The sequence below is a fragment of the Fundulus heteroclitus genome, chromosome 14 (genome assembly GCF_011125445.2).
Source record: "Fundulus heteroclitus isolate FHET01 chromosome 14, MU-UCD_Fhet_4.1, whole genome shotgun sequence".
Taxonomy (NCBI): Eukaryota; Metazoa; Chordata; class Actinopteri; order Cyprinodontiformes; family Fundulidae; genus Fundulus; species Fundulus heteroclitus.
In genome coordinates this window covers 23,380,488-23,408,045 of record NC_046374.1, presented here as the reverse complement: position 1 = coordinate 23,408,045, position 27,558 = coordinate 23,380,488, and the positions used below count along the sequence as shown (strand labels likewise).

Sequence of the window (27,558 nt, the reverse complement as noted above, 5' to 3'; positions counted from 1 at the left end):
GATTATAATGTGAAACTTTGGTCAAAACAGCAACCACAACAATTGACGCCACACCTACTAGACAAATACAGACAAAAGGGGGGAACCCCTCCCCCCCAAAAAAACAAAAAAAAAACAAAAAAACAATCAAAAAAACAAAAACAAACAAAAGGGGTGCATCACTGTATAATTAGGACAGGTAAGTGGGGTAGAGCAACAATCTACACATAAGGTATATGCTCACAATTCCAGGCCAGGTAAGGTATCCACATATTGTATAAAGGGGTCCCACATTTTATAAAATTTGTGAACAGAGCCATTGAGAGTACATCCAATCTTTTCTAGCTTCATATTGAGCATGACGTCTCTAAACCATTGACTACTTGTTGGAGGAATTGAATTCTTCCATTTAAAAAGAATGGCACGTCTAGCTAATAAGGAGAGAAAGGCAATGACCCTTTGTAAGTGTACTGGGAGACTGGACCCATCTGAGGATGATGCAATACCCAAAATGGCAATTGTTGGGGAGGGTTCAATATCAAGATTATATGTCCACAGAAACTCTTTTGACCAATCTGACTGACCTCGAGCCATTTTTCCCAAAAAGGGAAATATTTCAGTCTCTTCACATGCATAGCTGGTAGAGACGTGCCAGAAAAACCTACACCTATAAATGCAAGGAGAGGAGGTTCTAGGAAATGCTGACTCAGTGAGCAAAAGTAGAAATAATCCATATTTGGAAATTTTATTGGTGTGACAGCTGAAGCAGCAGCACACCAATAAAAGGTATGGAAGCATCCTTTTTGTAGGGGAATCTCAGGCGGGATTATTTACGCAGATAATTACAAACTTAATGTTCGGGCCTCGTAAATCCAAGAGAAAAGTCAGAACAGGGCTGTTTATTTGGTGCGGGTGGCTTATATATATATATATATATATATATATATATATATATATATATATATATATATATATATATATATATATATATATATATCACACGTCCTGACCTGTCACGGGGGCCTCGATGTCCAGCAGGTTCTTCTCTGCGCGCAGGATGGCGCCGCCCTCCCCGATGAGCCTGAGGGCCACAGACTCCTCCACACGGCCCTCCTTGGTTAGGTGAGCTTTCAGCACATCCACTTTGGGCTTCCCGTCGCTGTCAAACACCTCTTTAGCTGTCAGCCGGTGGCTGGGGGGGAAGGGGACAGCTGCAGACGGGGAGGAGGAGAAGGAGAGGGAGAGGGAGAGGGAGGGGGGGTCACAAAAACAAAACAAAGAATAATTATTACACCTGATATCTTTTTATGACACATTTACAGAGCCATGAATCTCGTTGAACATCAGCCGCGGCTAGACCCACGTCGATGAGGAGCGACATTTAAGCCGTTGGATTAGCAGGCACCCCCCCCCCCCCCCCCACACACACACACACACATAGACACACACCCTCCTGTGGATCGACTCCCCGCTGGAGTTCACCGCCGCGCTTGCAGCCCACCCTCGGAGACAATTTACCACGTTGCCGCTGTGATCCGTGACTCATTTCGTTTTCAATATTTATAACGGAGCCGCAGATTTTCTGGTTTGCTCTGCAATATTCACAGCTAATGAGATGGCACTTCTGACGGTGAGTCAGAGAGCCGAGACATCTGCTGTTTTACTTACATAAAGAGGAGCCGCTCGCATGAGGACGGAGTCTAAGTAACGCGCGTACATGCGTGGCGCGTTGTCTGTCTGAACCTACCCGCTCCCGGCACGAGGGGAAGGGACGAATAAAAATGCAGCCCCCCTGAGAGCAAATTAGATTAATCAAATCCACAACAGTCCATTACTGTCAGTAATAAGAGCTTTTAAGGGATGGTTCTGCTAATCTACTCAGCGCGCAACAGTAACTTTTAAAGCAACAGATGCACCGAGAAATCTGTTGCACTTTCATCAAACGAGCAGATGAGAAATAAAATCCAGTTTATTTATTTATTTTTTGGTTGTTCAGGTGGTGAAAATCTACAGTGATTTCTTATTTTTGCACGTTTGTCACAGCTGGGTGTTTCAGAACATCAAACAAATATAAATATTAGTAAAGACAACGCAAAATGCAGTTTTTAAATGAAGGTTTTTGTTATTAAGGGGAGGAAAATCCCAACCTACATGGCCCCTGTGTGACAACCTGACAGGGTCTGTGGTTTATAACACCTGAGTCCACCTCCTCTAGCCACACCAAGGCCTGATTACTGCCACACGTCAAGAAATCACTTAAATAGGACCTGCCTGACAAACTAAAGTCCACCAAAGGTCCTCAAAAGCTAGACATCATGCCCAGATCCAAAGAAATTCAGGAACAAGAAAGAAAGTAGCAGATCTATCAATCTGGAAGCCAAACCATCAGAAAGAGACTGGGCAAAAATGGCCTCCATGGTGGAGGTCCAAGAAGAAAACCACTGCTGAGCAAAAAGACCATTAAGGTTCGTCTCAATTTTTCTAGAACACATCTTGAATGATCCACCAAGACTTTTGGGAAAATATTCAGTGGACTGACGAGACAAAAGCTGAACTTCTAGGAATGCCATATCCAGTTACATCTGGCGTAAAAGTAACACCGCATTTCAGAAGAACATCATAGCAACAGTAAAATATGGTGGTGGTGGTGGTGTGATGGTCTGACGCTGTGGATTTGCTGTGATAAACGGAGCCCTGAGTTCTGCTGTCTACCAAAAACTCCTGAAGGAGAATGTCCGGTCTTCCGTTTGTGACGTTAAGCTTGGTTTCTGCAGCAGGACAATGATCCAAAACACGCCGGCAAGTCCACCTCTCAACGGCTGAAGAAAAATAAAAATGAAGACTTTGCAGTGGCCTAGTTAAAATCCTGACCTGAATCCTATTGGGATGCGGTGGCATGACCTTAAAAAGAACATTCATGCTTGAAAACCCTCCAATGGTGCTGAATTACAACTATTCTGCAAAGATGAGTGGGCCAAAAATCCTCCACAGTGCTGGAAAAGACTCATTACAAGTTATCGCAAACACTTGATTGCAGTTGTTGCTGCTAAGGGCGGCCCAACCAGTTATTAGGTTTAGGAGGCAATGAGTTATTCACACAGGGCCATGTAGGTTTGGATATTTTCTCCCTTAATAATAAAAAAACCTTCCTTTAAAAACTGCAGTTTGTGTTTGCTTATGTTGTCTTTGACTAATATTAAATTTAGTTTGGTGTTCTGAAACACTTGCAACAAAATAGGAAGTCTGGAAGGGGGCAATGATCTTTTAATGGAAATACGACAAATCATTATTGGTTAAGGCTAAAGTATTCAGACCTCTTTAAGCTTTACCCATTGTATCACATAACCACCACAAGCTTCACCGTACTTTCTTAGGAATTTATGTGACGGATCACAACCAAATGGAGCGTAACTGAGAAGTGGAAAAACAATGATTCAAGATATTAAAATTATTTTACAAAAAAAAAAAAAAACCCAGAAAAGTGCAACATAGATTTCTTTTCTTTTTTGGATTAAAAGGACACCTTTTTAGTTTAGGGCAGTATTCTGAAACCAGAGGCTACGCAGCCAAAAGTACAAGCAAACTTTATTTATATAGCACCTTTCACAGATTAAAAAAAACACAAAAGTGTGTCACAGTAAAACAACCATAAAAACATAAAACGTAAAAACATAAAATGAGGTAAAACAGCAAATATGTGACACCACACAGCATTAAACTGAATTAAAAGCCAATCTGAATAAATGGTTCTTCAGCTACTTCTTAAAATGATCAATAGAGTGTTGATGGCATAAAGATGGAGGCAACATCTGGAGGGTCTCAAACTCCAAGGAGGAGGATACGGCTATAAATATGTTGACCACATTTTAGTCTTTAAATGTAAAGACTAAAATTTTAAAACAAACTCTAAAATGTGCCGCTGGGCCATGTAAAGAGAATTGCTGCAGCATTCTGAACTGACTTCTTTTACAAACACATAAAAAGGCTGTCATCATCATCATCAACAACAACAACATCATCAACATCAACTTTATTTATAAAAAGAGCTTTAACACCAGTCACAGCTGAAACCGTGTTAAACATCATCAGACAATAAAATTAAAATAAAGGATAACATGATAAAACTGTTACAATAGTCAGGATGAGATGAAAAAAGCATGAGTAATAATCTCTAATTCAGCTTTTGACACTACGATTAAAAGCTTAGAAATATGTCTTAGCTCAAAGAAAGTTTTTGATTAATCCACTAGAATGGCAGTCTTGTGACATGGCAGATTTAAAAATTATGCCAAGGTTTCTGAGGCTTGGTTTGACAGAGGAGGCCAATCCACCCAGAAATCGCTTGATTTCCGTTATTTGGTGCTTAAGGAAGATGCTTAGTTTCCGTCTCATCAGAGTTTACCTGCAGGTAGCGCTCACAGAGCCCCAGTTTCATACCATTAACACAGTTCATCAAGCAGGACAGCTTAAAATATTCAGTTGGCTTAAAAAACAACAACAACAATAGAGCTTAATATCATCAGCATAGAAATGATAAATGGGAACTGCCTGATAAGGGGCTCATTGGACCTTCTACCCTCAATAACTTTGGCTAAAATTTAACCAACTAATGTTTTAAACATAGTTAGTCACAGATGTGGGTTCTAGCTATTTTTAATGGAATATTTACATAATATGTGCAATATTACAATACATGTCCACAGCAGAATGACATTAAAAGTACAAGTAATATTTTTCAAGATCCATTTTCTTGTCATTCTTGCCATATATGTCTCTTTTTGACATGATATCCCAAAAATATCAACATCCAATAAAATAAAAATGTATCCATCCTATTTTTTTTTTTGCAAAAGTTCTATATTTTCTTCATTTTAAAACTTAACACTATAAATAAAATAAAGGTAATTAAAAATGACAACAAATTTTCTATAGTAGACTTTTATAAAAATTTATAAGTTGTCCATTTTTCACCAAGTCATGCAACTCTAAACTATTTTTTTTAGCTAGACTTGGGGGTGGGGGGGATGGTTCTTTGGACAGTATAGAATGTAGACCCCTGGTTTAGGCCAATGGCCAAGTCCTGCTATGTTTAACAAACATGGCACGGGCCTTTAGAGGTCCCTCAGAGGACCTCAGACAACAGGTGGATTTATACTGAGAATAAATTATACATATCTTTCCTAATTAGGTGACTTTTGAAAACAGTCTGGGTGTCAGTTTAATGAAGTGACTAAATGGATGCCATCCTTTTTAGATTCTACTTGAAAACAGTTTTAAAATGCATGTTATTTTCCAACTTTGTATCAGCCTTTGACATAAAATCCCTATAAAATATATGAAAGTTTGCAGTTTTAAAATGCAAAAAAATGTGAAAAAGTTTGAGAACTGTGGATGCTCTGGCCAGGCTCTGTACATCATGTCACTCAGACTAGCTCCTACATGAAGGATGTTTAAGAAGCGAGTAACAATCTGCAGGAGTTAAAAAAACCATCCCTCCCAAAGGTAGGATCAGATGTAACCAGACCAGCACTTTATCTGCGTCACAGAGCGCTCGCTGATAGAAAATACTTGCAATCTAAGCTGCAGTAATTAAAACTTCCACACAGATGCATGTTGAATTACAGATTTTAAGAAGTTGCACGCTTGCATCCTGAATATTTTCAGCATGAGAGTGGAGGGGAGGGGGGATATATCACGCTAATCTCTCTACAGTGTTAGATATGCAAAGCAAAGACCCAACTGTTTGATGAGGAGAACATATAGAAACAATTTTCCCCTTTAAAAGTCATGATATATTGAAGAACTCTCACCACAACAAACGACCGATGACTTTTCTCTGTCTTCTGGGACAAACCGTGATCTATCCCCATGCTAGATAGAATTACCCAAGGCCCCAAGCTGGCCTCCTGTGAGCACCTGCTGAGCAACTTTAGCTCGGGGCCAGAGCCTTAGGGCTTCAGACTCCATAGAGGCACGCAGTCTCCACAAGCCAAGGCCCCCGAGATGCTGAAGGGACGCAGTGTGACTGCTCAAGTAAACTTAAATATACTGATTGGGCCTGTTTTTTTTTTTCTTCTACACAGTAAAAATAACAGCTGGTCAAAAACCTTTTAACCATTAATCTGAGCATTCATTTTCGAGTTATTGTCCAAAAAAGTCCCAACCACACCGCACTGAATATGCTTTCTAGACACTTTCTATTTAAAACCCACAAACATGACAGCCCATGCATTAAACTACTGCAAATCAGTTCATTTTCTTGATAGTTATAGGCATTTTTATGAATTACACAATGTGGATTATCAAAAATCTCAGAAGTAATATAATTTTATGCGTATATACCTTTTCTGAAGATTTTATATTTGACACCGTTTCCTTTAATAGTGATTCTGAACAGCATTTGGGACGGCTGGCTTATGAAACATGAGAGGTTATGATCCCTGATCAAACCAAAATAACCCTGAGCATCTGCCTGCTGGAAGATAATATTTATTAGAGTCCCGTAAGGAGATTTCCTGACGGCCGACTATGAATAAACTTTAGAAAACTTGGTGGTCGTCAAAGCAGGTAATGTAGCATTCCCACTGATGGGTAGGAGCTGAGACATGGCCTGTACGAAGCATTGTGTAGCAGATGGAAAAGACACCAAAAGATGCACACAAAAAAAAGCAACAACTAAGAATCCAAACAACTAGTACACTGAGATATCAGATGAAAACACCCATGCCGTGCCGCTAGGTGGCAATAAGGAAGACGTAACACTTAAATTTATTCTTCACTAAATGTCAAATGTGATTGAACAAAGTTGTCTACATTACACAAACTGATCAAACTGTGTTCTTGGGCTGAAACAATTCCTTGAATGATTCAAGTACCACAATTTCTAAAATTCCTCGAGGCAAAGTATCAGCCGGAAGTCTTTGTTGAACTGCATTAAACCACCAGCTATTCAGCGCATTGGTGGTTGTTTGTGTTGCTTGTGCTAACGATAGCCTAGGCTGCTGCTGTGTGGAAGCCAGGTCCGGTTATCAGCTACGGAGGGAGACTGTGAGGGGCAACAAGAGGCGCCAGTGCAACGACAAAGTGTCAAGGGTGTGGGATCCCTTTAGACGTAACAGAAAAGAAAACAGTGCAGTCCACATACTGCATAGCTGAATTAGCATTCACTATCAGCAAGTCCTCGCTGCTGCAACAGCTGAACACGAAACATCCGCTGCGAGTCCCACAAGTTGCACGTTTATTATCAACTCCAAAAACAGTAAAAAATAAAGCAACTGGACTTGTTTTCCGCAGTTAAAGACGTTTCGTTTCCTCTCCCGGAAGCTTTCTCAATTCAAAAAGTCACCTTAAGGACAAAGGACACTCTTTTGAGGACCAAAATGTTCACATTTTGGACAAAGAAGACAGATGGTTTGAAAGGGGTGTGAAGGAAGCCATCTACGTTAAGAGAGAAAAACCAACCTTTAACAGAGGAGGAGGCCTTAGGTTCCAACTCTCAAAAACTTACAACACAGCTATAGGATTAATTCCAGCCAATCATCACCTTAACTCTCACCCTCATTCGGGTGATCAAAACATTGTTCCTGTAAGCCAAGCCAATAACAACCCTAACGACTCCTCGTTACAGAGGAGTGGACATGTTTCGGTTCAATCTGTTGTCTTAATGGCTTTAACGACCGCCCATTACTAAGGGGTGGACCTGTTTCTGTTGAATTTGCATGTTATCTAAGCCATTACAAGGCCTTTGTTTGGCAGTAGTGTAAAGCTTGATACTCATTACTCCAGACTTTTTGAATTGAGAAAGCTTCCAGGAGAGGAAGCGAAACGTCTTCAACTACGGAAACCAAGTCCAGTTGCTTTGTTTTTTTTTACCTTTTTTTGGAATGACCATGACCTGGATGACTGAGAATCTTCACCAGCTTATTATCAACTCGCGCCTCAAAAATCACACCGGAAAAGACGGATTTTACTGACGGAACACTTCCGTACACAACAGATGTCTGCAGATAGATTTCATGGGGAAAAGATGCTTTGTAGTGGATTGGAAGAGCCGGCTATGACTAGATTAGTTCTGATTGGCCAGCAGCCGTGCGGCTATAGGGTCATAGCATTATGTGAAAACAGGGGGTGGAGCATAGAAGCGAGACAGCAGACAGAGGTGAGGAGTGTTTGAGTGCATTTTAATAATTGTCTGACTGATAGAGGAGCGATCAAAGGTTAGCACACAGCTTCATTTGCTCCAGATAGTAACCATTGATCAGGCCTGAAACCTGGGAGTAGCGATGGACTCAGACCTGAAAAATAGACTTTAAAATCCTTCTGTTAGTCTATAAATCCCTGAATGGCTTAGCACCTAAATACATCACAGACCTGTTATCAATGTATCAACCCTACAGACCACTAAGGTCTTCGCATTCAAGCCTACTCTGCAGAACCAGAACCAGAACCAAACACAGAGAAGCAGCATTTAGTTCCTATGCTCCACTGATCTGGAACAAACTTCCAGAAAATTGTAAAAGTGCGGAAAGCCTGAGTTCCTCTAAATCAAGATTAAAAACCCATTTGTTTAGTTAGTTAATCTGTTACTGAAACATCCTTAGTTTACATTTGTATTTCCAAAAAAAAAAGTAAAAAACAAAGCAACTGTACTTGTTTTCCGTAGTTGAAGACGTTTCGCTTCCTCTCCCGGAAGCTTTCTCAATTCAAAAAGTCTGGAGTAATGTGGAGTAACAAGCTTTATACCTTTACCTAACAAAGGCCTACATTTGTAGTCCAACAGTTTTTAATATTTGCTTTTCCTGTTTTATTTAGTTTCAATTTTTCTACATTTTATTATTTTATTTGACTTAAGAGGAAAGGAGATCGGGCTTTCTCCAATGCTGTGGAACAATTTACCTCTTCAAATTAAATCTGCCCACAGCCTCGATCATTTTAAATCGCTTCTTAAAACTTATTTTTATTCTTTGCCTTTTTTTTTTGAAGCAGTGTTTCACATTCTGTTTTGTTAATTGGTGTTGTTGTCTTTCTTGTAAAGTGCAGTTTTATACCTGTTTTTAAAGTGCTATATAAATAAATTTGACATTGACATATTCCAACTTGCTTGTATTTTCCTATGTTTTAATCATGTAAAGCTCTTTATGTTCTTTATGGGAGCCTTGTGTTGTCCTACAGTATAACTATGAGTGACACCAGGAAGTGACACCAGGAAGCGAAGCGCAGTTTAAAGATATTGGGAACAACACGGCAGCACGCCTTCACTCCATGGGGATAATAACTTTATCAGTAGTTTTCACCACAAACCTGCATAGACATATTAGAACTGGTCCTTATTTACATAAACTTTATAGATGACAATTAGGTTGGTTGATTTGTTTGTGAAACAAAATGGTGGAAGTTCTTGGTTTTGATGCATTTAAAAAAAAACTGACAAAAGAAGTAAATGCACAACAAAAACAGAGAAAGAAAGACTGACTTTGTTGTTCAACCTGCTGATCACCGATCAGTAGCAATCATGGGAAAAATCAGCTAACTGGCCAATTCCAGCTAATTTATTGGTGCATTTCTAGTCTAAGTGTTGTGGTTGTATGTTTTATTTAAAACAGCTCTGTTTTTATTCAGGAATATTATGATAAAGTGTTGATTGGGTTGCAAGAAATATTTTTTTTTTTCAGAACACAGACACGGATAAAAACTGATACAAGTGAAGTATTTTTAACTCTCAATCGAGTAAATCTCAGCTCCGAAAGGTGTTGTTTTTTTTGTTTTTTAAAAAAAAACTCTGATTTAGAAAGTAATTTTTACAACTGTCAAATATATAAAACTTAGCTTTATTTCTGTGATTTAGGAAGTGTTTTAAAAACTCTCAGTTCATCTCATCAGAAACTCTAATTCCACATGTATGAGAAGGAAAATCTTAAAAAATTTAAATAAAAGTTATATTCTATGAAAGTTAATGCTTATAGGTCTGTTTTTGTGGATAGCCTCGAAAAAGTGAGGCGAGGACACTATGTCTGTGTCACTGTCATGTCATCTTTACACCAGTAGGGGGATGTTTGTGTTGCATGAGCATTGATTTTCTACACTGTTTTTAATCGCAGTACTACAAACTATTTATCTAAAAAGACCCCGCGAAAAACAACTGTTGTGTAATCCATGCCAGGTTATGTGAGAAGTGCCATTCTGCATTCAGCAGCTCTCAAATACCTGCTCTGCATTTACTGCAGCGTGAGAGTAAAAAAAAAAAAAAAAAAAATGAAGTGTTCGGTGCTGCAATGAGAAGCACTTCGCTGATGCTTACCACACAAGAAAAATATGACATGCATCACACAAATTCTGGATCACTTTGTTGCAAACTTCCCACCCAGTGAGCGCCTACACTACACAGGCGTGTCCAAAAAGCCACCACAAACACACGCACTGTTACACATCAGCAACTATTGAGTAACAGCATTTTTTTTTTTTTTTTTAAATCAAGCTCTGACTGATGTTTTTCTTTGCGTTTCCAGCATTTCTTTTCCTTCAAATTTCATTAGACAGCCAAAGATAATCTCAACCCCACCTAAGATGCTGTTTTATGACCCATAGAGGAGTCCTGACTCCAACTTTGGGACCCGCAGCTCTGGATGGTCGTCCAGCTGCAGCGTAGTTTCATTTAAAGCCGAGTAGTGTGTGATCCGCGGTCAGCGGGGGCAGAACTTGCTGACGTTCTGCACACTCTGATGTCTGTATAAAACTCGTCCTAATGGACATAATTATTCTCTGCTCAAACATCAAAGCTTCTAAGTACACTGTCACATATGTAGCTCCCCAGGCTAATCCACAGAAGCAACACGTTCCGTACGACTAATTTCCTTTCTTGGAATGGCAAGACAAACAGAATATTAAACATGTGATATTTAGTTTATTTAGACTCAAACATCTAAGTGATGCAAGAATGACCTCGCTAGACTATTAAAAGGAGACCTCGGTAGCTTAGAAATGCTTTTTGCTGAAGCCTGCAGGGTTATCCAATTACACAAAGTTGCAATGACAGGTAACTGCCCAAGGAGGTTCACCGCAGCACTGCTCCACTTAATAACAAACATAATCAGACTAAGCAGACGCTTTTAGAGATGTCAGCTGGAACTACGCTGTTATCGAGTTGTACGTTTTGTTTACCTTCAGACACTAAAACCTATGAAGTCTTCATGTAATTTCAAACAAGATTTCAACACTTCGCGCCCCTGTAGTTCATATGAAACGTCAACTTACAGCTAAAGTTACATCTTTTGAATTTAAATACCCAGAAAAAAAAACCTGCTAGTTTAACGCCATATAGCTATTATTTAGAAAGCAAGTTTATTTATCAAGCACTTTTCAGTAACAGGAGAATTCAAAGTGCTGTACGTGAAAAAAAAAAAACATTACAGAGGAAAGGACAATGCAGTGGTATAGTAGCAGTAGGTTAAGCTATAAGTCAAGTTGGACTACAAACTAAAACATTAACATTCAAGGGCAACTCTAAACAAACAGGGTTATACCCTCGATTTAAAAGAACTCAGACTTTCATTTTTCTGGAAGTTTGTTCCAGATAAGTGGAGCATATGAACTAAATGCTGCTTCTCCTTGTTTAGTTCTGGTTCTAGGTATGCAGAGTAGGCTGGAGCCAGAAGACCTTAGTGGTCTGGAGGGTTTATACGCTGATAACAAGTCTGTGATGTATTTAGGTGCTAAGCCATTCAGGGATTTATAGACTAACAGAAGTATTTTAAAGTCTATTCTCTGAGATACAGGGAGCCAGTGTAAGGACTTTAGAACTGGGGTTATGTGCTCTACTTTCTTAGTCTTGGTGAGGACACGGGCAGCAGCGTTCTGGATCAGCTGCAGCTGTCTGATGGACTTTTTAGGCAGACCTGTGAAAACACCGTTGCAGTAATCAATTCTACTAAAAATAAACGCATGGATTATTTTTTCCAGATCCTCCTGAGACATCAGTCCTTTAATCCTGGAAATGTTCCTCAGGTGATAGAAAGCCGACCTTGTCACTGACTGTAAATGCTTTTGGAGGTTCAGGTCTGAGTCCATCACTACAACCAGGTTTCGGGCCTGATTAGTGGTTCCTAGCTAAAGCGACTGAAGCTGTGTACTAACTCTTGATCGCTATTGGTCAAAAAAAATTAATTGAGTTTTGTTTTTATTCAATTGCAGAGAGTTTAGACACATCCATACATTTATTTCTTCTAGGCATTTACTCAGGGCTTGAAGGGGTCCATAGTCACCTGGTGACATGGTGATGTAGAGCTGTGCATCGTCTGCATAGTTATGATAGCTGATGTTTTTTATGATCTGAGCAAGAGGGAGCATGTAGATATTGAATAGGAGGTGGCACAGGATGGACCCTTGGGGAACCCCACATGTGATTTTTGTCATCTCTGATGTAAAGTTACCTACTGACACACACATAAAATGTAAAATAAAATGGTTCACTCACTGGTACCGTGATTTGAATTTAATCATTTCTAAAACAGAAACAAAGTCAAAATAAAATAAAGCTACCAGTAAATTACAGTCTTTTGAGCTTCAAAAAATAATGATGGTAAACTTTAAAAAAAAAAATGCAGCTGCTACTGGGGAAAACGTGAAGATGTAATGCACAGTTCTTTAAAAGGAACCTGGACCTGATGGATCTACTGCAGTCAAAGGGCTGTGCAGACGACTTACACGTTATATTCATTTTTAATTTCATACAATCGCCAAGGAATACCTGAAAGCAGTATTTAAAAGGATACATTACTTCAAGTGTCAGGAGTTCACACACTTCCATACTATATTTAGCCATGTTGGATGGACTTAAACTGTTCTTAAAGACCAAACCTTATTCTTAGTGGCCGAGATGAGTGACACAATGGGAGCTAAAGACAAAAAAAAACAACAACAATTCATATTGGAATCAGAATTTGAAATAATAACAATAATAATAATAATAATATTGCAAATACATATTTGTCTGAGAAACCTGTATGGGCTAACACTTTTTATCTGATAAATATCGTACTTTAATTTAACAAGTTGGCCATCCAGGTGCTGTTTCTTTGAGTCAGGCTAGTTAGTTTGTCTTTTTGAGTCGTTCACTTCCAATGAAGTGTCTACCTTAGACCGCTGCATCCTAGACTCATGTGAAATCAGTGTGGACAGCTGGTATAATGTCATGAGACATAAGCATATCAATAATAAAAAAAGCACCAATCATGCTTACTGTGCTGTACCCCCTTCCATTGTTCATGTCCTCGATCTCAGAGTAGCTTTTGTGTGCAAAAGAAAAATAAAACAACGTCTGCAACTGTGTAGGTGTGTTAATCAATGTATCCACTATATTATAGAGTAAAATTACTGTTAGTATTCATGTTAAGCAAGACAAGATTTCCCTATTTTTCTAAGAATGTCCCACTAAGGCGCTCAGTAGAGGATCAGGGTCCCAATCCCAAGTGGTTTTTTTTTAAACAATTAATCATCTCCCAACACCTGATGATGTTTCAGTGATATTGTCACCCACGCAATCAGCCAGCTGTGCGGATGTGCTCTATTCAGCCAGGTTTTTTTTTTTTTTTTTTTAAATCATAACCTTTTTCAACGTGCACTGTTTTTTAGAACTGTATGTTGCATAACGGACAACTATGATTCCTCCTTCAAAATCTAAGTGTTTGTCATCCTTTTCGATGATGTTTGTTATAAAAGAGAGGATGCATTAGCCGCTGCAGTCTCCTGTCCGTCTGCTCTGGTCAGATGAGACCAACATCAAACTTCTCCAGCGTGAAACACGGTGAGGGGTAACACAGGGCTTTGGAGATGATTCCAACAGGAGAACGACCCTAAACAAACAGCTTGTTCATGTGGTCCAGTCAAAGTCCAGAACTAAATCAAATAAAAATCTATGCTGTATCGGTTTAGACAGAGTTGGAGCTGTTTTGCCAAGCATTGGCCATTTTAGTGTGGGAGGTTTCATGGCTAAATTGGACCAGACTGGTGGCCAATCTTCATTAATTGCACATTGAACCAATAAGAGCAGAGTGTGAAGGTCCAATTAGCAGGGTAAGAGCACAGTTTTGCTCAAAATATTGCAATGCACACAACATTATTGGTGACATACCACAGTTCAAAAGAGGACAAATTGGGTTTTAAGATGTAGAGGCTTAGCCCCCGAAGACCTGCGGCTGTAAGTGCAGCATGAGGCGGTTCTGCAAAGTTTTGGCTCAGGGAGGGCTGAATCCAAAATACACGCCACACTTTACAGATTTTTATTTGTATATGATGCTGAAAACTATCTTGTTGTTGGTCTATCGCATTACATCCAAGTTAAAAGTACATCCAGCGAGGACCTGTGACTTTCAATGGTCATTAGTACATGTATAACTTTCTGGACAAGGTACTTTTTCATTACAAAACTCCTCCAGCTTGCCGTTTCATGACTTTGTAGAACAGCAGTGGAGAAGCTCTGGGCTCATAAGACCATCAGAACCCTTTTATCTGGCCAGAAATCAAACTAATGAAGTAATCACATCCTCATAGGCAGACGTTCCAAGCAAAGCTGTGGCATTCCTGTGATAAAATTGACAGTAATACATTAATCAAAGCCAGGATAAGGGTCAGTGAACACAACATAACCGGTCAAGTGTGGGATAAGTCACACTGACGGCTGTCAATCATGGCCGGTGGCCGGTTGAACACCTATTTTTTCTGGGGGGGGGTTACAGTCGTCGTATAGAAGACCACTTGGCGTGACTTCTCCTGCATTGTCTACATTTAAATTGTTTACTTTTAAACCACTGCTACACCTTATACTGTATTTTAACTTTTACTGTAATTTACAAGCTGTATGCAACGAAATGTCGTTCTGTGCACACTCTGTGCATACAAAATGACAAATAAAGTTGTCTAAGTCTAAGGTCTAAGACAGCACATTACCAGAATAAGTTTTGCTGCGTCGGAATCAGCAGAGAAGCTCAGGCCTCATGCAGAGGGAGAGTTTGTGAAGCGACGCGTGCTGCTGCAGAGCTGCTCGCTCCCAACAAAACCAAATTACTTGAACGCATCAGAGTGTTGAGGAGAGCTGCAGAGCAGCTCACCGGCAGCACGTTAGCCCAGTGTGATGAATGCATTATCATCAATGAGCGTCATCCATGCACGTTTCCATACACCAGTCTGTTCATATTATATACAAACTATATTTTATTTCTTCAATGTAAAAAAAACATCCACTGTAAATGTTTTTGTGGATGCATTATATTATTATATTAGGGTTGCGGAAGGCGGCAAAAAAACCCTGCAAACTAAAATTTAAAAATGTTTTCACTATATACAAAACAGGTAACTGAGGTTTATCAACACAATTACTGAATCATATGGGCTTAAAATGAAAGCCGGGCCCTCGTCCCCGTCTCAGAACACGATTGCATGAGTTGTGAGTTTTATTTTATCACGATATATTGTAGTACTGTTGTGATAATGACAAAAATTACAATAAAAAAAGACTAAAGCTTCGTGCAGTCCTTTTTTAGTAACTGACTATGAATGCATGTCAATTATACCCCAATAAAAACAAATACTGTAACATCTACCATATTAAAACCAAATTCAAAATATAACTCATCAGGAAACTAACTACATGGATAAGTGTGATCTTTATCATCGAACTGCACACAGTAACCACATTTAATGAAATGTTTGGAGTTTATTAATATTTATTGACGCTCTTTCAATAAACAGTGGACAAAATGAGCAAAAATCACTAATTTGACGTCACAAATTGGAACTTGTCATTGTCAAGATAAACCTAAGTTCTTATCTTCATGAAAAATATTCCACAAAAAAGATAAAACCGTACGACAAATGCCCACACCCACTTCAACCCCCTTTGCAAAAAATAAATGGCATGCAAAAAGCACAATCGTTCTTAGCTGTTATCCGTAACGCACTGCAAGATCCTGCAGAACTAAGATGCACTATTATTCTACAGCAAATAAATCCAAGTCAGAGCATAATGTATCTTACTCCTGCATTATGTTGCCTTTAGGCTAACTATGTAGAGCTTCAAGTTAATGAGGTTTTCTCTGTGGTTCTTTGATTTTCATTAAAAAAAGTAATCTTTAAATTATCTAAGTAAATGAAATATCCCTGACATCCTGCTGAACATAAGCAAGTGTTGAGGTGATTGGAGATGATTTTCTGTTTCCAGAAGCTTTCAGTCACATTCAAGCTATTACAGGCGTTTGGAGAGATCCCCATCTCCCCTAAATGGCATATTCTAAAATAATAACATTCGATAACAGTAATAAGCCTGCGGAGATGCAGTTTTTTGTCGGCCCACAGCGGATCACTCCTCTGTTTCCCTCCGGGGCGTGACAATGGAGACACTGTGAACTTTCCTGCTGTGGAATTTCTAACAGGCCTCCCATTAACAAGGGCAACACCAGCCCTGCCAAAAGCATTACGTAGCGCATTGTAATGGTAGGTTGGCCGCTAAAGAAAACTCTCTTACTCCCATGGCAAAAGTTAGAAAGGTGTGAGCAGATTAGATAAACTTGCAGAAAAACGGTCCTTTCCTGCAACGGCTTTTAAAACCGGACCCGCTGTGATCTGGCAAAAAACCGAGCGTGTCAAAAATCACCTTCATTAAAATCTTCATGTCTCTCTTCCCCTCCTGCTACATAATGAGGAAACCGCGGCGAAGCCTAGAATCGTACATGAGAGCGAAATGACAAAAAGTGTGACCGAGGGTCCGGGAAGCTGAAATAATCAAAAAAAAAAAAAAAAAAGAAGAAGAAAAAAATAGTCTTATTTAACTTTCTGGAGTAATTTGTCACAGATTAACATTGTAATTTCCCAGCTCCAAATTAAAACCATCCATCAGCCATCAGGTCTAAGATCCAGTAAAAGCCGCTGAATGTCTGGCGGGGTGCGCTAAATAAGCTTTTAAGTTCATTTAATGGCGTCGCCGCCGTCCCACATTCAGTGGGCTGGTGGCAAATCTTCCAACGACTTCATGACTTCGAGGTCATGCACCCCGTCAGACCTCAGATCAGCAGCCGCCTTTCGCTTTGCACAGCGAGGGGTAGAAAATATAAAAAGAGCAGACTCTGGGGTGTGAATTTCTTCTTTTTAAAAAAAAATGATTTTAAGTCAGCGCCTCGACGAGCCGCGGAGCTGAAACTGTCGAGCAGAGGAGGGAGAAATGTTGAAATTGGTTGTAGTTCAGCGCCAGCACACCTTCTGTGAGGAATGAGGCAGCGGGAGGCGCGCCGTTATGTGGCGCTGGACAGATCTCTTTAATTGGAGAAAGTGAGATACTGTTGCAGAGCTCTCAGGGCACCTGGCTTCATTTACCAAAGAACATGAAGTGTAACTGGGAGACTGGGCCGAGCTGACAGTTCGGGTTTCTGTAGCTTCCCAGTGCATCCTCTCCCTTTTTCGGCTTGCCAGCTTTATAACAGCCGGGTGCAAAATAACTAATGTGAAAAGAATGGAAATCAGCAAAACGACAGGTGAAGACAGTGGGAAAAGCTTTTGGAGGTAAAAAGGAAAAACAGTCAAACTTAAACTAAAATGTATTTTACCGTTTTACTACAGATATGCTGACACAATAAGGAAGACCGCTGATTCCCCGACAGAAAAGGTCATTGCTGAAGAAGCTGGCTGTTCATGCAGTGCTGTGTCCAGGTATGTTAGAGGAAAGTTCAGTGGAAGGAAAAAAGATTTGAGGTTGGGAAACGTGTACAATAAACAGCGATATCTGCAGCCATAGAAATATTGTGAATTAAAGCTCGGTGTGGAGTTTGGAGGATATTCACAAGGCTGACTGAAAAGTTAAATAAAAAAAACAATACAAGTTTTTGATTAACAGTTCATTGAGATGTAGGCCACCTTTAATGTTCTCCTCTGCTAAACTGATCAGGAAACTCTCCCTTTTAAAAACTATCTCAGTGCTTTACTGGTTTCTAAGGTCTTAAACTGATTTTAATTTACAACGAGATTTTTACTGGGATAGACAAATAATGAAAATCAATGGATAGTTTAGCATAGGGCTGGGCAATTAATCGCATTTGCAATATAATCGTAATTAAAAAAACAACACAATTTTCAAATCGCAGAGGTTTGCAATTTTTGTCTATGTAACAATTAGTGAATCAGACACGTCCTTTAGGTGTTGGTAACATGAATAAAGTGGGTTTTCCTCAACGTGGAAGGAAAGAGAGGAGCAGCAGTGAGATAACCTAATTTTATTATTTGTTTTAGAGTTGATACAATCAGAAACTTTCAGGAATCAAACCACAGCATTAAGTACTGATCAGAGTGTATAATACATAGACTTGTTGGTCGGTTAGATTTATGTTCAACAAGGACTAACGTCTAACTCAACAAGCTATTCTCTTTAATAATAATAATATTATGAATAATAAAAAAAAAACAGTTAAACTTCTTATTTTAAATAGTCCTTGTTTATCTACAGGCCACTTTTGTTGCTTATGATTAAATGTGGAGAAAAGTCCAAATTAAACCTCAATTATGGTTGAAATATCGCAATTTTTATTGTCGTGTGCACGACTTGCAAAGCTGTATTATAGGCAGTGTATATTTGTGATTTCACAAATTAGCCTTTTCTGAGACAAAATGAGTGTTTTCCATGCTTTACACAAAGAGCTCATTGCATGTTTGTGCTCCACAGACAGCGGCCCAAGCAGGAAAGAAACAAAGTCAAGCCAAGTTTAAACAATCTGAAGATCTTTTTATTTTTTATCTTTTTTGATTATAATCAGCCGGTGAAGGATGCGAGTTTATTTAAGTCCGAAGCTGTGTGTGCTTTATCAGACGTCCTGTATCTTTGGAAAGACACGGCAAAGCGACGATGGGGCGGCATCCAAAACATCTGGCGCTCCCTAGACTAGTTGACTAGCTGAAACGATGCGTAAAGCTGATGAAATCCAGTGTGCTACTTTAACGCACACATATTGCACTGCTTTTGATCAGGTCCCGGACTACCACTGGGTATGGGTCTGTACTTAAAATTAATCAGATCTGTATCTGAGACAAAAAAAAATCATAATTATCAGAGCATTTAATTCTGATTAAGCTCATAGAAAATTGTTTTTCATCACTCAGGTAGGCGTAAAGTTTGGCAGGCGGTTTCCATTGTATTTAAAAAGGCTTTCTGCCCAGCCCAAATTAAAATTGTACGCCCTGTTATGGCACCAGATCCAATCAAGTCGTCTCTTTCTACAATTTCTTCCAGTAAACACTCTGCTATCCTTTTTTTTCCTCTCCGTTTTCCCCTACAATACAAACTGACAGGAAGTAACGCTTTCAACAAAGCCTGAATTTCACAACACTTACAAAAAAAAACTTCCCCACTTACTGTTTATGACAACCAATGTGAGGGTTGGTACAAAAATAAAAGCTATATAATCCTAATTTATGGCTCCAACAACTCCAATCAAATCTGATTATTAAACTCGTGGTTGTGGCGAGTTTGAAGGCTCAGCTGATGTGACCTGGAGGCAAATTTATGCACATTAGCCAGAATCACCAATAGCTGAGGAAACAGTTTTGTTTTTAGCTGCATTTGCTGTATATTGTCAGCTGTGAGAGTGTTTGAGCAAGAAAGGAGGTAAATATGATGGGTTCAACCACATTAGAGACACATCCAGAGCAAAACAAACAGAGCCAAAGGTGAGAGATTATCAGCGGTGGAGCAGCTCATATCTGATAAACCACACAGATAATGGCTTTGATCTTCTGTTTATATAAATTAAACAAAGACACAAGACTTGTAGTTTAGCTCTGAGTCTACCTTGACTTACAGAAACAAAGAACTCAGATGAAATGAAAACAAATCACACAAAGGAAGAAAAGGCTGCACACTCTATATTGTAACACGGGAAAATGTAATATAATGGATCATTTCCCGCTATGTGCTTGACAATAACCAACCAACCTGTTTATATGTGCAACGTCTCTGCATCAGGAGCAGATATTATCCAAAGAAACGTCGGATTCGTCGGGCCGTTCCCAGAGTGTGAGCGAGGTCAGACGCTCAAGCCCTCAAACCACCATAAAGGCCAACGAAGCAGAAACTTTCACCGCCCTCAGCCCCCAGCCAGACCGAAGGAAATCCCAGCATGACCAACAGAAAGCTGCGGCTGGACAAAGCCTGAATCTCAAACAAGTGGTAGTTTGAAGTTACAAGAGGTACTGGTAAAATACCATATTTCTAAAACAGCACCCCACTTCTCCACTGCTCCTTGTGGACGTCTACAGACTTAACAGTAGGGTTTTACTGGGATACATGCAAAACTGGCAAACCAAACATAATACTTTGGAATATGCAGCAAATTTCATGTGATGGCATTAATGGCACTAAATCATTTTTGTGTAATTTACTGTAAAACACAACACTATTTCAACTATTTAAAGCTAGGGTAGGCGATTTTTCCGGAAGTTTACCCAAGTCCCTATTTGAATAACTGCGCATGCGTGAAACCGTCTTACCTGCTCTACGCTGCTCAGGGGGGATCGCATGAAAACAATCTCCTAAATACTCTCTGGTCTTATTTCTTTCTGCTGAGGCTTTCCTCTTCTTCTCATAAACTTCTACAGGGTTTGCTTCTTGCGACTCTCAGCCGTGTTCAAAGTGTACGGTGAGAGCAGCAGAGCTACAACGAACGGCTAACACCAAAGCTAGCCGCTAAGCTAACTGCTAAGCTAACGGCTAAGCTAACCGAATACATAAACACTAGAAGTGATCGAATTTTTTTAACCTCCTTTTTGTGAATACAAAATACATAATAGTGAAACAGTTATTACAGTTTGTAATACATTATATTGACTACTTTCAGGATGGAATGACCATTTCACCCAGTATAACAAAAAGTGATTCTGAACAGGATTACCAACTATAGCTTTAACTTAAAATTCAGGTCTGTGACACAGCGTTAATTTAAGCTAATTAAGTGTTTCTGGTTTAAATGGAAGCAAATGGACAATGTTACAAGTTTTTATAGGGTTGCAACCTTTTGTTTTTAAATCCTAAACAGCCATTTTTGCCTCACTCGTACTCAGTGGATCTGGTCTTGAGCTACAAAACCTAAACCCGCAGTTTAAAGACGGTTACTGAATAAAATTAGAAAATTTAGAATTTAATAAGTTTGTTTGGATTTTGAAGCGAATGAACACAGAAAAGAATCGTGAGGACAGAATGACAACAGTCTTGCAAATAGTGAAAAGGTTTTTTTTTTTTTTTTTTAAAAAGCAGCATAGCTGCAACTTCTGCCACTATGGAGGCACCGAAGATCCACATGCAGCTCCGGAGCCACAGGTATAGGTGGACCACGGTACTAGGGGAAAAAAGAATAACAGGTTGCTTTATAGAAAGTATAGGATATTGTGTTAGTACGCCTGAGCAAAGGGCCTTGCGAGCAGACGGAAGAGCTCTGTAAGGAAATATGTAAAAACTGAGCAAACGATACATGGAGGTTAAGTGGCCTGCAGCGGCAACGGTTTGCAATCGTCACCGCAGCACGAAAAATGAAAACACGAGAGTACGCCTCCGAACAATAACATCAGATTACGCTACAAAGGAAAATTAAAAAGCAAACGCCTCTCGGTGATGAGCCACCCTCTGCGCGTGCTGTATGCACAGAGGATGTCCGCCGAGCGCTGTGTGCGCAGCTCTCTCCGCTGACAGCCAGAGTTTGTTAATTTAATTACATAACAGCAGCGAATTAGAGTGGGATAGGAGAACAGGATTAGCAGAATGCACGAGCTTCTGTGGGCGGCGGGGAAAGAAAGGACAGGCTGTGCCCCGAAGAGTACCACGACTTCAAATCTCATGCAGCAGCAGCTGCAGCAGCAGCAGCAGCATCGTTCAGTTTTTTTTTATTACAGCATTCAGATAGTGGGAAGGTGATTAACTCATCATGCATTATGCAAAAGATTTGAGATCGTCGAGCTTCACTCCCTGACGACAAAGAAAAGCAGCACCTGAACCATCCGACACCTTCTACACAGACGGGGGATAAATTATCTGCAAAAAGCTCTAAGTCGCATATAGAGTCACGTCTAAAGTGAATTAAAACCTTTAATCTGCTTAGAGATTTCAGCTGCAAAGTGACACCAAAAACAAAAGAACATAAGAATGAAGATATTATGAGAACTAGCAGTACGGTACGTAAAATTGGCATAATAAATTAAACCACAGAGCATTTCGATGTAGCATAAAACACACTGTGGATGAATGGAAGAGTACCTCAAGATACCTCAATTCTACATGTTGAAAATCAAAAAACTGCTGGATTTACAAGCCACGAAAAACCCCTTTAATTAAAATTAATGTAATATTAGTTTCCTCTAAAAAAAAATGCGAGAAGCATTCTGTATCACCGCAGTAAACGGGGACATATGCAAAGTTTTCTCTCATTCATTTGGCTCATACACACATAAAAAGAGATAAAAGTGCCTTGTGGTGCTTCAAGTGATCTTTTTCAAACATAAGGGGAGAGAATATTATCTCTGCACATTATTTTTATTGATTTATTTATTATAAATACAGGAAGTAGTGCACCTACTGTGAGAAGGGTGATCCACTTTTTCAGATTTATGTGTCCAGAACTGTCTGTCAACCTGATGGCATTCAGCTTTTAGCTGAAAACGTTTACTAACGAACTGAGGATTTCAATAAAAATCACTTAAAAAAGAACAATAATAAAAAATATATATATCAAGTTCTCAACTATATTAATGAGAACTTAAGTAAAATCTGAATCAGCAGGTCGAAGCACCACTGAAATCCAACCGGCCTGTGTATAACTAGACTTTAAAATTTGTAGCTTAACATTTATTAAGTGACTCGATTTTAATTTAATGAATTGCTTTTGGGTGCAACCTCAAATGTGGCTTGTAGCCTCCCTGTAAAAAGCAATTGAAGTGATGGTAAAAAAAAATAGTACCCTCCCTTTAAAGTTTAAACTGTGGAGCATAGCTGTTCACTATTGAAACCCATGTATACCCCCCCCTCCTCCCCTCCCTATTGCTTGAGTCAAAATAAAACTGGCTCTGTTAAAGCTCTAGTTAAAAAATTTAATTAAATATGTAATATAATTTCCAGTTTCTTGTCCCATTCTACTTCCCCATTGACATATCGACATGCCGAATAAGCATACATGGATCTTGAACTATAGCATCCAAACATTGCACCAAAGCATTCCTTTGCAACTGAAATAAATGTACAAATTGAGTAAATAACATTTAATTAGGACATTGTCTGAACAATCTGGGCAAATTTAGGGATTTTTGAAGGTCTAATTATTATATTACATTTCGCCAACACACAGAAGGGACGGCTTATTTTACTGAGCTACTGTGTTAACGTACGAGAATATAGAGCCTGAAGCCGACTGAAGAGTTTTTGCCACTTTTCCGACTGTTGTCCAATTCTAAAGCATTAATCAATAATTAATTAATTATTGATTATTGAGTGAAGCATTAATTAATACTTTCCCATTTTGGCTTCACATTAAACTTGCAGATTTAAATAATTGCATGCTCTGTAGAAATTAACAGGGGTCTCATTTAGAAAACATTGCGTAGACTCCATACTAAAAGTGAAAACAAAGAGGCGTGGTTTTATAAATTCAGATTTATAAAACCATGAGCACACACGCACGCCGGCACGTAATTTCCCTTTATAGATCACAGCTGTGCCTCAACGTTTGCATACCTGGCTCCGCCTCAGGTTCTGCCCTCTACACGCCCCGATTCAACCATAAATCATCGATGCAGAGCGTGAATGTTAACGTGTTAAAAATGGGTCGGCTGATCGTTTTTTTTTTTTTTTATCGTGAAATGGCAACCTTGAAGAAAAAAACAAAACAAAGAAACTGTGAAAATAAAAAAATCACAGATAGGAGTTTATTAAATGTGTGAATCAAAGGTAAAAGCACAGATGTTGTTCACATTAAAAGAACTTGTAAAAAAGTTAACTTTACAGTTTTAAACACTGGAGGACAGCCTTACACCGAGCTCCATGCTGAAACTCCTCTGAGGCTGAGCGACAAACTGAGGAGGAATGGAGACCAGGAGGAATGAGACGTTTCCCCCCAGATGATAAAGAACCCCTCCTCCCCCCAAAAAAAAGACCAGATACTGGGGGGTTGTAGCCACTGTAGGTACTATCAAACTATAATGCTCATAGTCTAAAAGCAACATACTGGCCAGTCATCATAATCCTTGGCCAGGTAATCTTTGATCCCTGAAACCTCGTTTCCTCCTAATTCTCCCATTTCTAAAGATCCTCCAGCAGCGGCACAGCATCCACTGCGCAGCGTTATGCAGGAGAGGATTTGACCGTTTACAGCAATTAAAGTGATCGCCTCACACCTTAATCCCAATAATCTGTTAATCTGTGGTACAGGCCGCCCTGGTGATCAGCGGGGAGAGGAAGGTAATATAGTATTAATAATAATAGTAATATTATAGAGGAAGGTGATGTAGAAAACCCAGATGAAATGTTATTTAAGGGTTAAATTGGCTTATGGGCATTTTTTATCTATTTGAAAGGTCCTGGTTATGTGTCACCAGCACAAGCATTGAATGCTTATGAGGAAGTCGATCTATGACTAAAGTCTGATATGGAGTGAAATTGAACGTCTGAGAGGAATCATGATGCAGTTTGGCTGCAGGTCACCACTTCACCATCTTCATCGCCAGTTTACCTCGTCTCCAAAATGAGCGTACGCCTCGGTCAGAGGACCGAACGTTTTCCCCTCAAGTTTTTTCTTTTAATAGATCCCAGATTTTGCGTAGAAAGTGACAAACACGGGTTTCGGGCCCCGTTTTGTGCGTACAAAAGCGTTATAAATGAGACGCCACAACATTTAAATGGTCAAACCCTTAAAAAAAAGAGCATTGCATAAGTTCCAGAGTTTTTGCAGAAGTCTGCCCCCCTCTGGCGGCAAGCTGAAATGACACCAGTGTTGTGCACGTACAATGGGAGAAGAGGAAAAGCAGCTGCAGCTGCGACTGCACAGGCCTTTTGTGATGTCTTCTGAGGTAATAAAGTTATAAATGTTGAAGTTATGTTCTCTCGCTAGTAGCCAGGTGAACGAGAGCGCGCAGTGCGTTACGTCCAGAGGATACAACCTGAATCACTCTCTAATGAACTGACTAATGGAGCCTATAGAGGCAACTGCGGTAAATAGAGACTAATTCATTTTATACTTCGGGCAATTGTAAGGGAATGTACGGGAAACAAATATTTAACTTCAAACCTTGAGCGATGCACCTTTAAATGTAGTTAGTTTTTACCATGATGTTTTTCTGTTCTTTAGCTAAAACTTTCAAAAACAAAGACCTAAAACCAAAAACGTGTAAAACAAGGAACACATAGACCTTTGCCATCATATAAGAGCAAAATTATTTTAAACAGAAGTTACGTATTCTAAATGAAAATAGCATTTACTTGGCATACACTGCAAAAAGGGAACTAAAAGTAAGTACATTTTTCTTGAAATTATGTATTTTTCCTTGATTTGAGCAGCTAAATAAGACTCTGTGCCAGTGGTATTAGTAGTTTTACCCCTAAAATAAGATAATTAGATATCCTGCACTTGAAATAAGATGATGGAGATTAATTGTTCTTATCTTAAGTGCAAAAAAATCGTATTCCATTGGCAAATAGTCTTATTTAGCTGCTCAAATCAAGGAAAAATACACTCATTTTAAGAAAATTTAACTTATTTAGTTCCCTCTTTGTAGTGTAAAGAAGGAAATACATTTTCTAGATTAGTTATGCCTTCTCCCTTTAAGTATTAGCCTTCATTTTGGCAAAAATCTGGCTGTTTTGTTTAGTCTAAAATCTTCACTGCATAAATCTTTGCATATTTCCGGGTCATTGAACTAATGCAGCCACAAAGTTTGCATGACTAAGTACCACAAGGAGCCAAACTCCCATGTCATGCCGCATGAAGGTGTATTAAATGAGCCTGAAGGGCGTCCGGGACACATCTGCTCAGAAAGAGGAGGCCACGGATTCAAAAAGCTCGCAGGCAAAACAAAGGTCAAGTAGAAATTGGCACGAACATCTTTAGCGTGCATTAGCCGGGACACAAGCCAGTTCTGAACGGAGCGCTTAGCGCAGCGTAACCTCAGAGTCTGCTGATTTTATCCCTGCGCGGTTATGGAAATGGACAGAGAAGTGGGAAGGAGAGCAAAGCCAACAGCGTCTACCTCCCAAGAGACAGAGAGGAAATAAAAACGTAAAAAGAGGCTCGGAGCAGAGCGGTGGAACCGTCTGAGCAGAGAGAGACGTCGAGCCTCAAAGACGAGATTTGCTACAGGGCCCCAACGAGGTTCAGCACATCTGATCACATAGGATCACATCAGAAATAACACCGTTACTGGTTTAGCTCCTGTTCTTCTTTTAAACGTCCTAAAACTGTATAACTGGTTGAAATGTTTTACTCCTTTATTTCAAAAGGCAACAAATTACAAGAGAGTAAGTTTAATTTTTATGTTGCAGGCCGGTATTGCAATAGCTCCACCATTAACTTACTGATTGTTGTGTCTATATAACCTCTGGTCCTCATCTGGCTTTCTGTTTTGTCTCTGTTGTTGCCTTGACTGTTAGACAGGAACATGTTTAGTTTCTTCCTTTAGCAATTTCTACCGATTTATGAAAACCAGCTGAACATCTAGCTTATATGAATGGCATGACGTCTTGTCTTTCCCATTTTGAAGAGTAGCCAGAAGACACTAATAGAGCGACGGGCCTTGGTGCCATTGGTTCATTAATTGAAATAGATAGAAATACAAACCTCTTGTTAGGAGGAGCTGAAGATTTAAAGTACCTGGGGGGAACTTTAAATCGAAGGGGAGACGAATCCTTACCTTTTAAATTTAGCTACAGTAACAAATGCATGACTTAGCAGTTTTTTCCCCCCAAAAATGTATGGAATAATCGCATTGAATTTCCAACGGGAATCGAAGCATGCTGCGAATGAGCACGAAAGCAACCCGTTAGCGCCTGCAGAGCCATTGTTACGGCTCCCTGATGAACATTTTCCACCTCTGTCCTGCAGTCTGCGCCTGATAACTGCTCCATCAGCTCGTTGGTTTCACGCTAATGAAGGATGATGTCGGCACACGAAGAAACTCTGGTTAAAAATGCAGAAGCAAAGCGTGTGCTCAGAGTTATTGACTATGTGTTGTACTGGTAAGTTAATAAATGCAACTGCAGAGGATATTCGCTGGGCTTTCAGTTTAATTTAGCTCCAGACTTCACATATGTCTGGTCTTTTTTGGGCAATCTTCTCCTTGTTATTTTCCATCACGCACAAATGGAGAGTGAACATGTTGCCCCTCTATAAAAACTAGGGACTAAAAGCAACAAATAGAAGATTAAGGCAATGAATACCTTACGTATCTGTACTTAGTGCTTGATTAGGACAGATTTTGGGATCCTTGCATGCAGAAACGTTGACCTTTAGCAACCCTGAAGCTCCATCAAAACCAACCACATCTAAAATCAGGTCCCTCTAGTTTAGGATTTCAGTCAAA

General features: G+C 39.5%; 1 protein-coding gene across 5 annotated transcripts in view; it reads right to left on the bottom strand.

Annotated features, from left to right (window-relative positions):
* LOC105936124 (serine/threonine-protein phosphatase 2B catalytic subunit alpha isoform) overlaps positions 1–27,558 on the bottom strand; it is a 138,682-nt gene that overhangs the window by 73,903 nt on the left and 37,221 nt on the right. For all 5 annotated transcript variants that reach the window (XR_004932550.1, XM_036146577.1, XM_036146580.1 and 2 more), the window contains exon 2: positions 990–1,190. Coding sequence is in view for 4 of the 5 variants with exons in the window: in XM_036146577.1 (XP_036002470.1) it covers positions 990–1,190 (201 nt within the window). In the remaining variant the exon portion in view is untranslated. The remainder of the gene's footprint in view (positions 1–989; positions 1,191–27,558) is intronic.